Here is an 18,589-nt window from a genome sequence, read left to right as displayed (position 1 = left end):
ACCACTGAACCATGAAAATGAGGTCGAGTTCAGATGACATCTGCCCGCTAGACATGTACACCTTACAATCATTCCATACAACAAATATAGTAGACCTATTGCATAAAGTATGAGAAAAACCGACCAAAACACAAAAACTTAACTATAACCACTGAACCATGAAAATGAGGTCAAGGTCAGATGACACCTGCCAGTTGGACATGTACACCTTCCAGTCCTTCCATACACCAAATATACTAGCCTTATTGCTTATAGTATCTGAGATATAGACTTGACCACCAAAACTTAACCTTGTTCACTGATCCATGAAATGAGGTCGAGGTCAAGTGAAAACTGTCTGACGGGCATGAGGACCTTGCAATGTACGCACATACCAAATATAGTTACCCTATTACTTATAATAAGAGAGAATTCAACATTACAAAAATTCTGAACTTTTTTTTCAAGTGGTCACTGAACCATGAAAATGAGGTCAAGGACATTGGACATGTGACTGACGGAAACTTCATAACATGAGGCATCTATATACAAAGTATGAAGCATCCAGGTCTTTCACCTTCCAAAATATAAACCTTTTAAGAAGTTAGCTAACGCCGCCGCCGTAGCCGCCGCCGTAGCCGCCGCCGTTGCCGCCGCCGGATCACTATCCCTATGTCGAGCTTTCTGCAACAAAAGTTGCAGGCTCGACAAAAAATAGACCAAAACATAAAAACTTAACACTGTGCAATGAACTGTGCAATTGAGGTCATGGTCAAATAAAACCTGCGGGACTGACATATAGATCATAATATATTTCCATACACCAAATATAGTTGACCTTTGGTATATAATATTAGATAAAAAGACCAAAACTTAAAAACTTAACTTTGACCACTGAACCATGAAAATGAGGTCAAGGTCAGATGAAATCTGCCCGCTAGACATGTACACCTTACAATCATTCCATACAACAGATATAGTACACCTATTGCATAAAGTATGAGAAAAACAGACCAAAACACAAAAACTTAACTATAACCACTGAACCATGAAAATGAGGTCAAGGTCAGATGACACCTGCCAGTTGGACATGTACACCTTCCAGTCCTTCCATACACCAAATATACTAGCCCTATTGCTGCTAGTATCTGAGATATGGACTTGATCACCAAAACTTAACCTTGTTCACTGATCCATGAAATGAGGTCGAGGTCAAGTGAAAACTGTCTGACGGGCATGAGGACCTTGCAAGGTACGCACATACCAAATATAGTTATCCTATTACTTATAATAAGAGAGAATTCAACATTACAAAAATTCGGAACTTTTTTTTCAAGTGGTCACTGAACCATGAAAATGAGGTCAAGGACATTGGACATGTGACTGACGGAAATTTCTTAACATGACGCATCTATATACAAAGTATGAAGCATCCAGGTCTTTCACCTTCTAAAATATAAACCTTTTAAGAAGTTAGCTAACGCCGCCGCCGTAGCCGCCGCCGGATGACTATCCCTATGTCGAGCTTTCTGCAACAAAAGTTGCAGGCTCGACAAAAATGAAATTTTGAATCATCACCAACAAGTATACAGATCTTAAGATTAATATAACAAAGAAGTGTGTAAAGTTTTAAGCAATAATCATAAATCGTTTCTGAGATACGAAGCGACATGTAAAAAACCCCTCCCCCATTTTTACAAAATACTCAATAACTCAAAAATGAAATTTTGAATCATCACCAAAAAGTATACAATCTTTAGATTAATATAACAAAGAAGTTGTGTAAAGTTTTAAGCAATAATCATAAATCGTTTTTGAGATACGGCACGACATGTAAAAAACCCCTCCCCCTTTTTTACAAAAATACTCAATAACTCAAAAATGAAATTTTGAATCATCACCAAAAAGTATACAGATATTAAGATTAATATAACTAAGAAGTGTGTAAAGTTTTAAGCAATAATCAAGAAACGTTTTTGAGATACGGTGCGACATGTGAAAAAAAAACACACCCCTGTTTTAGTTACAAAGTGCCGTAACTCAAAAAGTTTAAATCTTATTTTCACCAAAAAGTATACAGATCATTTGTCTATCATTAGAAACAACTATATAAAGTTTCATGAAATTTGGATAAGTCTTTCTCAAGTTACGGTGCGACATGTTTACGCCGAAAAGACGGACGGACACCGGACATTTGTATACCATAATACGTCAAGTCAAAATTTTGACGGGCGTATAAAAACTGTGTGGAAAACTGATTATAAGAGTGAAATGTTCAAGTCCAAGGACTATAACTGATTTATCAATCAATATCTTAAAGCATGCTGGAAAAAAAAAGTGTGGAAAACATAAGATATGATTAATTGTTCTCTAAAATTAGATATGATTAATAGTTCTCTAAAATTAGATATGATAAATAGTTCTCTAAAATTAGTTATGATTAATAGTTCTCTAAAATTAGATATGATGTATACAATGTATATTTATTTTCAAGTTATAATCAAACATAATTAATCATTCCTGATATTTTTTCTTTCATTTGTCACAAAATAATATAGATTTGTAACTTATTTATATAATGTCAACAACTTTTGTCTATACACACTGTAATTTAATGAAACATATACCTTAATGAAAATAGATTATTATCTTTCACTTCATTTTTTTTTAATGTATATAGCATTCAGAAAATTAGTTTATACAAAATAAAAAACAATTCAAACATTTAACCAGAGAATGTCTTTAAAAAATGAGTTATCTCTCTTTGTACAGAAATATGGGTTAACATGCAAAATGTAGTACTGTAACATCAGATATGAACCATGATAACTCTAAACTAAATCATCAAACCAGTACAAAATACGAACTTGATCAATAACTTGTCATAATAAAACTAAATACCAAATATATAATCAATATGTTAAAGAACGAAGAAAAAAGTGTGGAAAGCTGATTTGACGGACTGACGGATGAACAGACGGACAAACAGACTGACGGAAGGAGTGCAAACCTAAAGTCCCATTCGACTTTGTCGGTAGGGGACTAAAAAAATCCGGAAACAAGTAAATTAATAACGCACATGTAAGATGAGATGAAATCTTATAATTGACACAATAAAAAGGTAGATCATCATTAAAACATTAAAACACGAGAAATTATAACACTAACGGTAGTGATGGTTTTTTTCAAATCTAGCTGTACATTTGTTTCATAAAATCATAAAAATAATGCAGATGTAATTTGACAAACTTGAGGTGAGATCTCACAAACATGTTTAACCCCGCCGCATTTTTGCGCCTGTCCCAAGTCAGGAGCCTCTGGCCTTTGTTAGTCTTGTATTATTTTAATTTTAGTTTCTTGTGTACAATTTGGAAATTAGTATGGTTTTCACTATCACTGAACTAGTATATATTTGTTTAGGGGCCAGCTGAAGGACGCCTCCAGGTGCGGGAATTTCTCGCTACATTGAAGACCTGTTGGTGACCTTCTGCTGTTCTTTTTATATGGTCGTTGTCTCTCTGGCACATTCCCCATTTCCATTCTGAATTTTATTGAAACCGATCGTGTATAAACATCGGTGTCAAGATATGGCACGGAAGTTGTAAAATATTAAAGCACAGTAGAGGATACGGCAAAAGTACTGGTGACGCTTTAATGATTTTACAGCCGGCAGTATAGGATTTCAGAGGAATTCAAAGTCTTCTTCCACCAAAAACTGGGGATGATCTTTGGTGCTTTGGAATGGTAAGCTGATCCTGCTTAACATGTGACACCTGTCGTGTGGCTTATGCTATTAAAGATGACGACTGAAGATATCAACTATGTTGACTTATTTGTAGAGATCCTAGTCTAATAATAATTTTTGCCTCTACAGTTTGTTGATAAATGTAACACACCAAATTACTTCAAAACATGCATTATCATAAATTACTAAACTGAAAAAGTGAGTATCAACTTTGTCAATTATTAAACAAATACCAAGACTTCAATGCTTTATTTTGTTTAATATGGTTGCTTATCAGATATTTACATTTTAAGTTTTTTTCTGCCAGTTAACATAACATTCACTGTGGTTAAAGTTTGAAAATTTTTAATAACTTACTTAAAATATCCTGTATTTGTACCAAACTTGGAAAGAATCTTGTTTATAATCAAATGCTTATATCTGGAAGGAAATTTAATTCCTTTTCTTTTTATATTATTACTAAGAAATAGACTAAGTTTTTATGCCAGTTAACAGTACATACAGTCTGTAGTTAAAGTTTTTAAAACATTTATTAGATTCATAAAGTAGGCGAGACACTGGGTTCCGCGGAACCCTCATGATTTTTTTCTGTCTTTCAGATTATAATGAATGCAACCTGAAATCCTTTTCACAGAACATAAATATTAGAAATCAAAATTCATATTGTCAAAGAACAAATTTGATGATTCTCATGATTCATCTCATTCTATCAATTTGACTAATTACTGATTGGAACATGATCCAATGAATAAATTTTGATTTTAAATTACCTTTTCTCTCAGTTGTCCCACCATGGAACATGAAGTTAACAATCAGGACAAGTCCTCTCTGTCCCGGTTTCTTCTCATACTTATCCTGAAAGATGCATTATTCTAAATAATAAGGATGTTCTTATCCCAGGCAGAAAACCCTAGCCGTATTGGGTACAACTTTTTGGAACTTTTGGTCCTCAGTGTTCTTCAACTTTGAACTTGTTTTGGCTTTCAAACTTTTTTCATCCGAGCGTCACTGGTTACTCTTGTGTGGACGAAACGCAAGTCTGGCGTATTAAATTTTAAACCTGGTACCAAAGTTTGTTAGCTATTATCCGTGTGTTTATCTGTCCTATATATTCACCCATTTTTTTGTATTGTAGTCTTGTCATGTAATGTTGTCATTTTAATGTTATATTTAACATTTTCATAAAAGCGTGAGGTTCGGCATGCTACAAAACCAGGTTCAAACCACCATTTTCAAAATGTCCTGCACCAAGTCAGGAAAATGGCCATTGTTATTTTATAGTTTGTTTCTGTGTGTGTTACACAAAATCAACCAAAATTGGTAAACATTTTCATTTATGGGCAATAACTCGTAAAAGGCGTCATCTGACAGTATTATTTAAAATGGTATGATGGTATAACCTAACATCTTAAGCTTTTCTGCCCTTGTCATTGATTGATGTTTAACTCCACTTTTAACACTATTTTGCTAATTCGTGGCAGTCAGTATTTAGTAGTGGAGAAGGCAGGAGCACCTGGAAAGAACCACCGACCCTAGTCTACATGAACCTCTGTTATATCATATATCTATTATGGTTTACCTAAACAGAAGTGTGCTATAATACATTTATGATTTCAATTACTCAAACAGCCTTCTTTAACTTTATGGGACCCTGAACGTAAAAAAAGTTTCAGATTTGGTTATAGGGTTAGGTTAGAGTTTCAGTAGGTTTGAAATAGGGCTAGTGTTAATGTTAGATTTAGTTTTAGGGTGAGGATTAGTTTACAAAATGTAGTTCAGACATACATGACATATATGTTTCCTAAAGTACCGCTACCAATGCTTATAAAAATAAATGTGACGATGGGACACAGATTTCCCTGCTTATACATATACAGCAATATCCTTAATTCTTAAATTTACAAAGGGACATAACTCAAGAAATGCAAAAGCGACTCTTCCATAATTCAACTTGATCTGTACTTGGTGGTAAATGGTAATAAGTATTGTGTATATATTCTTTAACATTCAGTTGAAGCCAAATAAAGTTAGATTGCAGATAACAGCAAATTTGAAATATTGTTCACTTAAATAAGACCTTTATCAAGGGACATAACTCGAGAACGGTATCAGTGACCCAACCCAAATTCAAACTTGATCTGTGTTTGGTAGAAGTAAGCATTGTCTATTAACCTCATATCATTTCGTTGAAACAAACAGAAGTGAGACAGATAAACTGAATTTGGGATGGACAGACAGACGTAAAAACAGATAAACAGTCTAACAAGGGTAAAACGTAATGCCTACTCCGCATACGCAGCAGCATCAAAATCGATATATGATGTTATATGGCAATCAGTATATGTTAATTTATGACATTAATGTACCAGGTCTTTCACATGTACACTTACACCTATTGAATACATCAAATATAAGTGACAGTTATCTGATGGTTATTGAAAATAGTTAAAACACAACAACTTAACATTGACCAATGACCATTGAAAATGAGCCCAAGGTCAGATGATACCGGCTAGACCGACATGCACATGTTACAATTATGCCATACATCAAATAAAGTTGCTTTTGCTTATTATACTTGAATGATAGATAAAAACACAATCTAATTTTGACTTATGAACCAAACAAATGAGAATAAGGTCAGATGATACCAGCTAGACGGACACGTTACAATAATTCCATACACCACCTATCATGCCTATAGTAATTAGTTTACATAGTGCTTATAGTACTTGATAAATAGAGCAAATCACAGACATTTAACATTAGCCAATGAGCCATACAAATGAGGTCTAGGTCATACATGTACCTGCCAGACTGACAATTCTTAAATCGTCAAGTAAATAAATAAAAATGAGATGTATTAGAATTATCCCTGACTGACAATGTAACATCCAAAATAATTAAAGAAGGACTAATGGTGAGAAGTCATATTTTTACATGAATACAAAGTATTTAGTTGCTTATGCAGCAACATACTATTATATCAATGATTGTACAAGTAAGGCTTAATCAACTGACTTCCTTAAATTCTAAGACATAAGTTAGATGTGACATCGATGACATTGAACAATAATCCCTAGTAATAAAATAATGTATCTGTTTTTAAATGCTGAATTAAAGTACACATCTTGCCTATTGTGTTTTTGGAGAAAGTTACTAGCTAATATGTTTATGTTACATTTAAATATTTCACTTACAGATAGTGCTTTATTTTGTTGCTCTGACCATTCACCAATAAATTTGTGCGGTGATATACATGTCTCACAGAAATATTCTGTAATCTTCTCTCCACTAAAGTTATTACAACCTGTCACAAACTCAGGTTTTGTAAGGCCGCATTCCCATTTTGTATCAAATTCAACATTTGACATCTTGAATCTTTTAAGTATTATATTTTCTAACTCCAACTTAACAACATGAACAAAGTCAGCAATGTTTTTGTACAATCCTTCTTCCATTCCTTTCCCAAATTCCAAAACCTGAATCTGAATGGAGTTTGGACATGTCGAAACAAGCAATTTTCTCAATTTCGTCTTCTGTAACTCAAAGACTGCACTATCCTTAAAAAGGGCAATTTGCCGTTTCTTATTTTTAGGGACAGCAACTTCTGCGATATCATACTTCCTGCACAGTGTAGCAATCAAATGATGCATAAGATGTGGCGGTAGAAACTTAAATTTGAAACACAACCATGTCGATCTGTTACTGGCATCTTCTGGCACTTTAAACATTTTGTAAATATCCTGCACAGGTTTTGCTTTAATTAGGCAAGGTACATAGTAACATGGCTTTTCACCAGAACCCTCACTTTTGTTTGGGCATATAACAATATCAAATTTCTCCATTACGTTAAGGATATAGTCTTTATGTTTATTCAAAATGTTTTTCTCATTTTCAAAAATATCTTCTAATACTTCTTTATGTAATTTTCCTCTGTGGTAAAATTCTTCCCAGCTTTTTTGATTTCTAACATTGGCAGCTCGAAATTTTTTGGCCGTTACTATACATTTAAAAGCATCAGACAACCATTGCGTATCTAAAATAATATAATCTGGAAGATCTTTAAAATAAACCAAAGCTCTTATTTCGTGGTGAAAATCCAAGAATAACCTCAGTTCTTCCTCACTTAGAGGTTTTGGAGTAGCAGCAGACATGTGCATAATTTCCTGATAGGAAATGATTGGTAACTCCTTCTTCTTCTCTTGCAGTCGTTGTTCCAGCTGAATGAATTTCAAAGGATAATCTGTGTTCCATGTTCTCATTGATCTGGCTAAGTTTAAAATGTCTTGTCGTATTTGCAGGAATACATGGTTATCATCTTTTTTATTTGAAATAAAGTAATTACTTCTTATATGTCCACGTTCATCTTCTGACAGATTCTCGGTATACTGCCAAAGGTTTTCACGACATGCATCCTCAAGCTACAAAATACAATATTTTCTTTGTTTACCACAATAAAATAGATAAATGAGTGCTATAAATGAGATTATATCTATGATTTTATATATAATATGGTATTTTTTGTTGAACATGTTGAAAGAACACAGTTTCTATTTTAGATGATACTGAACACATTGTGTTTGGATTTGACTGTCTTGAAATGTTTTAGAAAATTAATCTGATGATTCATTTGATATTTTAACAAGCATTCTAAGAGTATTTCATGGCAATACATAGTCCCCTACCGGTTAAAAAATCATTGTACTGGAACAAAATGCTAACTTTGATCTATAACTTGACATGGTGTAAACTATGTAACAAATATCAAATCAAAATCTTCATAAGCATGATGGAATAAATTGTGGAAAAATTTATTATTTGTCTTAAGGCTGCAGAAAACCATAACACTGCAAAACACGAGTGCACACACTGAAATGTCTCGCCTTCTTTACTAATCATTGATATTATGTTGATAGTCCTAAGTATAAAGCTTTATTACAACTGTCATATAAACTTAACATTAACCAAGATAGCTAAACAAAGACCAATGAACCATGAAAATGAGGTCAAGGTTAGATGAACCATGCCAGGCAGACATGTACAGCTAACAATGCTTCCATACAACAAATATAGTTGACCTATTACTTAAAGTTTTAGAAAAATAGACCAAAACACAAAAACTTAACACTGTGCGATGAACCGTGAAATTAAGGTCATGGTCAAATAAAATCTACGGGCTGACATTTAGATCATAATATATTTCAGTACACCAAATATAGTTGACTTTTGGCATATAATATAAGATAAAAAGACCAAAACTTAAAAAATTAACTTTGACCACTGAACCATGAAAATGAGGTCAAGGTCAGATGACATCCGCCCACTAGACATGTACACCTTACAATCATTCCATACAACACATATAGTAGACCTATTGCATAAAGTATGAGAAAAACAAACCAAAACACAAAAACTTATCTATAACCACTGAACCATGAAAATGAGGTCAAAGTCAGATGACATCTGCCCGCTAGACATGTACACCTTACAATCATTCCATACAACAAATATAGTAGACCTATTGCATAAAGTATGAGAAAAACAGACCAAAACACAAACACTTAACAATAACCACTGAACCATGAAAATGAGGTCAAGCTCAGGTGACACCTGCCAGTTGGACATGTACACCTTACAGTCCTTCCATACACCGAATATACTAGCCCTATTGCTTATAGTATCTGAGATAAGGACTTGACCACCAAAACTTAACCTTGTTCACTGATCCATGAAATGAGGTCGAGGTCAAGTGAAAACTGTCTGACGGTCACGAGGACCTTGCAAGGTACGCACATACCAAATATAGTTATCCTATTACTAATAATAAGAGAGAATTCAAGATTACAAAAATTCTGAACTTTTTTTCAAGTGGTCACTGAACCATGAAAATAAGGTCAAGGACATTGGACATGTGACTGACGGAAACTTCGTATCATGAGGCATCTATATACAAAGAATGAAGCATCCAGGTCTTTCACCTTCTAAAATATAAATCTTTTAAGAAGTGAGCTAACACCGCCGCCGCCGCAGGATCACTATCCCTATGTCGAGCTTTCTGCAACAAAAGTTGCAGGCTCGACAAAAATCATCCAAACTGAACATAATTCCCATTTATATAGTGAATATCAAACCAATATATTTCAGTTTGACGAAAAAAACGCAAATTTTCGAAGTCCGACGACCATTACTCCAGGGCTGTCAAGTATTCATGAAGCAAATGTATGAGATTTGGAAAAAAATGTAAAGATCAAAAAGAAAAAAACAATAGATCGAAGGAAAATGCTGCCAAATAAGCATACGTGTGAGACTTGGCAGTACTGTTACTCTGCAAAAATCATCAGGCAGGAACAAAATTTAAACTTGATTAAACTGGCCATAATTGAACTATATGAAAATATAAAACCAATTTATTCAAACATGAAGAAATAGAAAAGAAAAAAATGTTGCTGGAATGATGGATAGACAGACAGAGTGCAAAACAAACATAAAGTTCCCTTCCACATAAAGTCGGTAGGGGACTACTAATATTGATATGAAATTTCTACCATGACCAGTAGGACAACCAGAAGGGTCTGAGTAAGGATTTCAGTGCTCAGTGATATGATTCAGATGGACGACGTTGTGAACACGTAATGGCGGTCATTGTTTGACGTTGGATTTTGCATTCCACATTGTAAAGTTGCATTTATGACATTCTAGGATGCTTAAACTTTATGCCACACAATGGTAAAGGCTTATTTCAGATATTCAGTTAATTTTTTTCAAATAAATTTGAATTTATATAGGGTGAACCAACACCTGAAGTGTTAATTCTGCGGTTGGTTAATAGCGGGTGGATACCACAAGGTATTCACAGTTTTTTTTCACTATTATAAGTAAAATAAATGACAATTAAGACAACAACACCCTATTACCAACGCAATTGGAAGCAGTATCTCCCTTGGAGCAAAGCCAGTTGAATTGGTACGGGATGGCTAGTGGGGTGTTGTCCAATTAGGAAATGAACTGACATTTTATGATCTACTTTCATCATTTCTACAATAATACCACTAGAAACCTCCATGAGAACAACGACACAGACGTGTGAGGAAAGCAGCTAACCACATCATTAATAAATTTATTGACTTCACTTCTTACTTAACTAGATTATTTTACTTTCACTTTCTGTTTAGATCTATAACGTCATCATAAAAACCTCTATTGTTACGTTACTTTCGGCGAACCACACAACCGCAAAATGTGTACTTCACTGTTTGATTTCATATGTAATATTGTCCTGAAGACGCCATGCTTGTTGGCGAAACATGTCTACCACATTAAATTAATACCATGCGGTAACTGATTGGTGTTGTTGTCTTTATTGTCGTTTATTTTCAAATAAGTGTTATCCCAAAAAAAGATTTAAAAGCCAATAAAAGGTGATAAATGATATGAAACATAAAAATTGAAATCCCATTTTCATAATTTTTGACATTTCCTATTCATATATTGAATCCACCATTGACACCAACCACTGATAAATAACATTCGGATTTTGGTCTTAGGTACCTGCTCTCTCTCCGGAAAAATGATAACCACACAACTTGTGAACAAAAGACTACTCTCCACCAGATACTAAAAGACAAAAAGATTAATGAGTGACGGCCTTCAATGAAGAGCAATAACCAATACAGCATAGTAAGCAACATGTATAAAAGGCTCCTAAATAACATGACACAAGACAGACTGAAAATTAATAGGCTGCATCTGTATGCAAAAGTGAAAATATATTTAGAAATAAAAGCATGTGTATATGTAGCAATGGATGCAAATAAATAGTTTATCCAGAAAAAAATCTTACTACCTCCCATGTTATGACTTATGCGGTTTATTCACAAAATTGTCAACAAAATTTTACATACTTTATTCAAATAATTTACATCAAACAAGACAGCTTAACAAAATAAAAGAACAGGGTCAATGGGTATCAGGGCAAAATGACCCAGGGCGAAGAGGTACTAGTGCGAACAGACCCGGATCCCCCTCCCGCCACCTACCTAGAATAGCATTCAGGTATTACCCCTATGCATAGATATATCAATATTCATGCCACAAGAGATGGAATGCTTACAAAGTAAAGTCATAAAGAGTATAAACTAGAATACAATGTAGTCATAAAAATTAAAATAAGTTATATGAATTGAATTGATTTTCAATTAAAGATTTCTTGCTGTTGTACAATACACTGTGCAATTGCGCAATACTTAGTAAATCTGTTGTCAGACTAGGCCAAAAATAAAATATTGTTTGATTCCCCTCCCACCACCGACCCAGTAGAATCGCCGCGACTCGAAAATTTTTATTGGCCATTCTTGTCCAAATGTTTTTTGTTGCTATGTTGGTTTTTGGTGATATCTTTCCGATGCTGTAGTAAACGTGCGTTGGTTTTTTGTCATACCTTTCAGATGCTGTAATCAACAAGCGTTTTAAATCAAGGCATTTTTGCATTGAGGCGTCTATATGATTCGGAATCAAGGAAAACAAACTGCCTTGCTACACGATTTGTGTTGTGTGCAAGGGTGATATTTGAAAATAAAAAATCTGAAGCATCTTTCAACCCACTGAGTGCACCTTGATTGGCTTTGTCTTTTACCTCTGTTCCTGTTTAAAGGATAAAATCTTTCAGTAAAAATGGTCTGAATCGTGTTTTGAAGTCAATCTACTTTGTCTTTGACTTCGAACAGGTTGGGCACAAGTCAGAAAATGTTGGATACGTAAATTCCCTGCTTTCACCTCTTGTGTAAACAAGACCAGTTTAAAAGTGTTTTTATTTTTCAATTTATGGCATGAAATTTACAAAAGGGCACGTTTTACGTTATAACTGCATCAGTTGAATTTGTAAATACTTGAAGTATTCTAGGAACAACAAAACATATAACTGAAGCCTTGTTTTTCTAGAACTCGAAAAAACATACAAATCTTTTGTTTAGGAATTAATTGACCAAGCTGCATGATCCAGGTGCAACTGAACATAACTGAATTATGTTCACTTCTTTTGAAAATTTTTATTCATTAAATTTTAATTCCCAAGTCATTAACATATCTTTGTGTCATCTCATAATTGATGATCCAGGTATGAATTGGTGAACACAGGAATTGTTTTGTTGTGAGTTATGCATCAAATTAGACTTGAAATAAGCTTGATTTTTAACTAATTAAACACTTGCTTTCATTTCACATGAAGGATGTGTGCTTTTGTAGATTTCATACCATAAAATGAATAGGAAAAAAGAGGTCCCTGTATACTGTTTTTAACATCAGAAAACTGGGGTTTACACTGAATACAGGGAATACCCCACTTTTCTTGACTTATCTTACCTGTTGAATTTTGTAAAAATTCAAAATAGAAAAATTACATCAAGAAATAAAATAAAATAATTTGCCTACCTACCTACCCATACCCTGATAACCTCAGTCGGGGAGGGGAAACAAAGATATTTTTAATGATGGCCCTATTAACAAATAAAGTTCAATTAATTCTCAATGTCATATCAGAAGTTTATGAAAATGTAAAAGGAGCTTAAATTAATAAATATAATCAATTAACCAAAGTTTCATGAGCATTGCTGACAGCATTTTTGAGTTATTGTCCTAGAACTGGAAAATCCCGCCCTTTTTTTAATGAATAAAACCCCATACCTCAAAAATGTTAAATGTAAGATTTATAAAATTCAAAACGGAGTTTACAGCAATAGATATAAACAATTCACCAAAGTTTCATAAGAACTGCTGAAAGCATTTTTTGATTTTTTGTACAAAAACTTGAAAATCCCCCTTTTTTATGAATAAAACCCTGTAATTCAGAAACGTAAAATCTAAAATATATAAAAAACCAAATGGAGCTCATGTCAATAAATATAAACAATTTACTACAATTTCTCGCAAGTTGGTGAAAGCATTCTTGAGTTATTGTCAGAAAACTGGAAATCCTCTTTTTAATGAATAAAACCCCATAACTCGGAAGCATAAAATCTAAAATTTATAAAAAAACGAAAGGGAGCTCATGTCAGTAGATATAACAATTCACCAAAGTTTTATGCAAATTGGTTAAAGTGTTTTTGAGTTAATGGCCGACATGTTCACGACGGACGGACAGACGGAAAACGGTATACCATACTACGTCCCGTAAACGGGCGTATAAAAAAACCGATCAGATTCAGAGTAGAAGTTCATTATAAACTCAAAGGCCAGTAACAATATTTAAGGAATAAATATGGATCACGAAAGAACGATCTCAAAGTATATTGGTTGATGTAGGCCTTAAGTTTTTGTTTGGTATAACGTTGATATGGATTCAACATATCGCATGACTGCCTTGGCATTAAATAAACAACATTTCTACAAAGAAGAAAAAAATCCACATTTCAATGACATTTTACATTGACATTTTCAGTGCCAGAAATTGACAACGTTGATCAATATCCTGAAACAACTTTGGTTTAGGTCAAGTATGGCAATTCTGTTTCAAATGATCACTGGCAGTTAAAACTTATTATTCCACTGCATATTGGTTTTGTTGGTGAAATCAACATTTGATTGGTTGAAACTATCACAAGTGACGTCAAACAAAACTTCATATTCCCCTCTGAAGAACGGGACCTCGTAATATGACGTTACGCGCGGTTAATATGTTTAACGTTATAAAAGTCGTTTAATTAAAATAGCGTTAGATAAGTCAATACCGTGTTTGTATTTATTCAAGCGTTAAAATGAAAAGACTAATAATTTACGTTTGATTCGTACTGTGTATGCTGTGTTTAGCTCTTTAAACAAGCAGATAAGAAAACAAACATATACAAATTTATATAGTATATATATATTCAATAAGTAAACGAAGCATAGGCAGTGAAATGAAATCTTCATTTCCCTTAGCTTCGAAAAATCACATTTCCTTCAGAACGGGAAATAAATGTATTTTGATATCTTGAAATATTTGATATGTTTCACTTATTTATAGTGGATAATTAATTTCGAGAGATGAACAGTTATAGTGTACTTCAGAAACAAGGTTAAGGAAGGACCATGCCCCCATAGTGGGGACATATAAAATAAAGATGTCTGTTCCCCCTTTCAACTCGATAGAAGTGCCTAATATGTTCATAACATATACATAATATACCAAAGATTAATATATTAAAGTATCCACAAAAAAAGGATGAAATGTTTTAGAAACAGCAAATAATTATAGCAAACCAAAAGACGTTATAGAAAAAAATGCGAAAATGGCGCCTTCTTCAATTTAAAAAAAATGTATATAATTTGACAAGTCATTGAATTTTTGACACATATTGTTATTTTTAAAGTGGTTGAAATTCTAAGGATTCACATTTTCGTTAAAGCTGCAATTGAATGAATATTCACTTTCAAATTAAATTTCACTTTAAAATTTTAAATATGTCTTAAAAGTTGAGACTCCGATATTAATGGGTACACATTTTTGCCCTATCTTGCACAGCCCTTTTCTTTACAGATTGTCATGCCAAAAACTAGCAAAAATAAAACAACTGAGGAAATCAAAGGATAGACATTTTTTGTAAATAATTTTACTATCGCTATTTAATTCTACAGTGCAGAAAATCAAAATCCGAAATTCACTGTTCAGATATAATAAGATTAACTTTTATTTCTACGTTTGAAAATGAATATAATATTTAAACTCATATATTTTTCTCTACAAAATGTGTTTACCATCAACATTATTTACTGTTTGTACTATGTCGTAAACGGATGAAATTTTTTAACAAAGGCTCGCCATTTTTCAGTTGACGTATTATACATGTTGTCCAATGTTGAGTGTAAGACTACTGAGAGTAGCCAAATTACAGTTTGGCCATGAAGTCACATCCTGTTGTTCTACTGGACCTACGGCCTAAAAATAGTCGTCAAACTAATATTTACTGTTAGTAATGCCAACTTTAAGAAAATATCATTGACCTATCACATGTAGTGCCTATCAAACTTACTTGGGTAGAGCACCTTGTTATCGCCATCGTCGCCACTGTTGTCGGAAAAGGAATCCCTATGTCTAGCTTTCTGTGACTTTCATCGCAGGCAAGACATAAACTGAAGCAATGTGATTAATTTTCTTCATATTATACCTCTTCTATTCCACAGGTAACAGCATCTTTCCAAGTACCAATGACAACTACTGGTGGATCAATGCAATTTGGAAATTTGTTGTCATCAGCTTCATTTTTGTCCTGTTCCAGTCTGCAGTAGCAATGTATCGAGTCAATCCATAAACGGAATAAATCTGCAAAGAAATAATGCACTGATTTCATAGGTGTAATTTAGGTTGTAGTTTGTTGTAAGAAAGATGTCTAGAGAAGATAGATAGATAAGAGGGTACTGGTACAAAGGGATGATGAAAATCTTCAAAATATATCATTCTTCCTAATAGCACATTGCATTATTATATGACCCTGTGCTGTAGAAGCAAATATGAGTTTATGATATATTGGAATAATCCAATGGTAAAGGAGTAAATACTTTTTATATTCCTTGGACGCTAGATATTTCCTAACGGATAAATGAATCCATTAATTTTTAAACAAGAGTGCACACGCTGAATTGTCTCACTTTCTGAACTAACCATTGATATTATGATGATAGTCTTAAAATAAAGCTTTACTACAACTATTTCATAAATTAAACATGATCCAAGAAAATGATGTCAAGGTCATCAAATATAGTTGACCTTTTGTACATCTAAGAAACAGACTTAGCCAGGAAAACTTAGATTTGATCATTGAACCAATAAAACGAGGCCATGGTCAGATGAACCCTGCCAGACAGACATGTACATCTTCAAGCATTACAGGCTTCTTAATGTAGTTGACCTATTGCATATAGTATCTAAGAAACGCAACTAACCAGGAAAACTTAACCCTTTCGCCGATGAGTCCCGGTTTACCGGGATTCACGCTTCAGACTGCTGACGACGAGTCCCGTTTTACCGGGATCGGAATACATCTTTTATATTTCCCGCTCAAACAGTGCAAACATGAGTTATCTTTCTTTGATGAATAACCCAGATGAAAGTGTAAACATAACGCTTCAGTTTGTTGAAAACCGTGTCAAAATCAGAGGAAATTTACGGAATTTACGAGAATTTGAAATGAGGGAACAATTTTTTGGAAAGAATATGGAAGAATTGAAGCCAAACTAGTATACTTTTTTGACATAAAATGTCGTTTTATGTTCAAAACACTTGGAATGGACATCGTTCAGTGTGAGGAATTTGTACAGCCTCATAATTTTTTTCAAAATTTTGCCATTTTGGGTTAAAAAAATTACGATTTGGGGTCAATAAGCAGAATTTTGAGAATTTCACTGAAATAATGCCGAAAAATTGAAAATTTGAATATTTTATGAGGAAAAAATTATCAAAACATAAAAAAACCTGTGAACTTGGTGTAAGTGAATGAAATAAATAAACAAATAACTACAAACAAGTTTTTATTGACATTTATTATGAAGATCTCCCACTTGAGTAAAAGTAGCCAGGGAAGCCATCGTCTCAGAGTAGCTTCTGCCTGGCAGCAATCTGTGAAAGGGTTAAGATTGACCATTGAACCATAAAAATTAGGTCATGTTCAGCTGATGACTATCAGTCAGACAAAAACACCTCAAATTCCATACACCAAATTAAGTTGACATCTTGTTTAGAGTATTAAAAAAACATTGAAAAAAGCAAAAACTTATCATGAAGCAATGATTCGTGAACATGAGGGCAAACCCACAGACTGACATGTATACTGTAAAATATTTTCATACACCCAATCAAGTTGACCTTCAGCATAGAGTATCAGACAAACAGATCCAAAACACAAAAGCTTAAAACGTTACGTTAACACGTGAACCATGAACATGAGGTCAAGGTCAGATGACAACTGCCAGTTTGGACATGTACACCTTACAATAATTCCATACACCAAATATAGTAGACCTATTGCTTACAGTATCTGAGAAACGGACTTGACCACAAAAAAACTTAACCTTGTTCATTGAACCATGAAGTGATGTCGAGGTTAAGTAAAAACTGTCTGATGGATGTGACCTTCAAGGTACTGAATACCAAACATAGTTATACATTGTAGTTATCCTATATCTGATAATAAGACAGAAATTAAGAATACTAAAGTTCTAATATTTTATTAAAGCAGTCACTGAACCATGAAAATGACGTAAAGGATAATGGATATATGACAGACAGTAACTTCATTACATAAGGCATTGTTATATAACGTGTGAAGGATACAGGTTTTCTACCTTCCGAAATATTAACATTTTAATCAGTTAATAATTTTCTCATATAAATTTCAGTTTTTAAAATATATATTTTTTAAAATACATTTATAAAAAAATGAAAATAAAATGTGCAAATTCAGTAGATTGTCACGATTGTTACCATAAATAAAAGAAATAAAAAAATATAGACACACACACTAACTCATTTATAATGTATAAAACCAGTTAATCTTCATCTTTCTTTTATAATTCTTAACGTTAGGAAAATTCATCATCTAGTAACACAATTATTTAAAATTTTACATTGAAGGTCCAGTTCATTAAAGAACATTATACTAAATAAATCATAGTTACACATTTTAATCATTTTATGTACATGTACATGTATCAACTATTTTGAATTTTTAATAGGGCTTCACAAATGAGATAATATCGAATAAGTTAAATTTACAAAAAATAAAATGATCAATGAAATAATTTTATCAATAGGTCTATTTAAGGACAAGGGTCTACATGAATATATCTTTAAATCTTAGAAAGACATACCACATATCATTGTATTAATTGATGATT

At 33.2% G+C, this 18,589-nt stretch overlaps 1 protein-coding gene across 1 annotated transcript in view; it reads right to left on the bottom strand.

Annotated features, from left to right (window-relative positions):
- The window catches only part of LOC143053725 (uncharacterized), a 77,495-nt gene that overhangs the window by 26,683 nt on the left and 32,223 nt on the right, over nt 1-18,589 (bottom strand). Inside the window, exons 7-9 of the mRNA XM_076226511.1 lie at nt 15,865-16,019; nt 6,925-8,148; nt 4,495-4,579 (exon numbers count right to left, since the gene is read on the bottom strand). Of these exons, the coding sequence (XP_076082626.1) occupies nt 4,495-4,579; nt 6,925-8,148; nt 15,865-16,019 (1,464 nt within the window). The remainder of the gene's footprint in view (nt 1-4,494; nt 4,580-6,924; nt 8,149-15,864; nt 16,020-18,589) is intronic.

The sequence above is a fragment of the Mytilus galloprovincialis genome, chromosome 12 (genome assembly GCF_965363235.1).
Source record: "Mytilus galloprovincialis chromosome 12, xbMytGall1.hap1.1, whole genome shotgun sequence".
NCBI classification, from domain to species: Eukaryota; Metazoa; Mollusca; class Bivalvia; order Mytilida; family Mytilidae; genus Mytilus; species Mytilus galloprovincialis.
The sequence above is the reverse complement of the archived record's forward strand: the minus strand, read 5'-3'. Positions and strand labels throughout refer to the sequence as shown.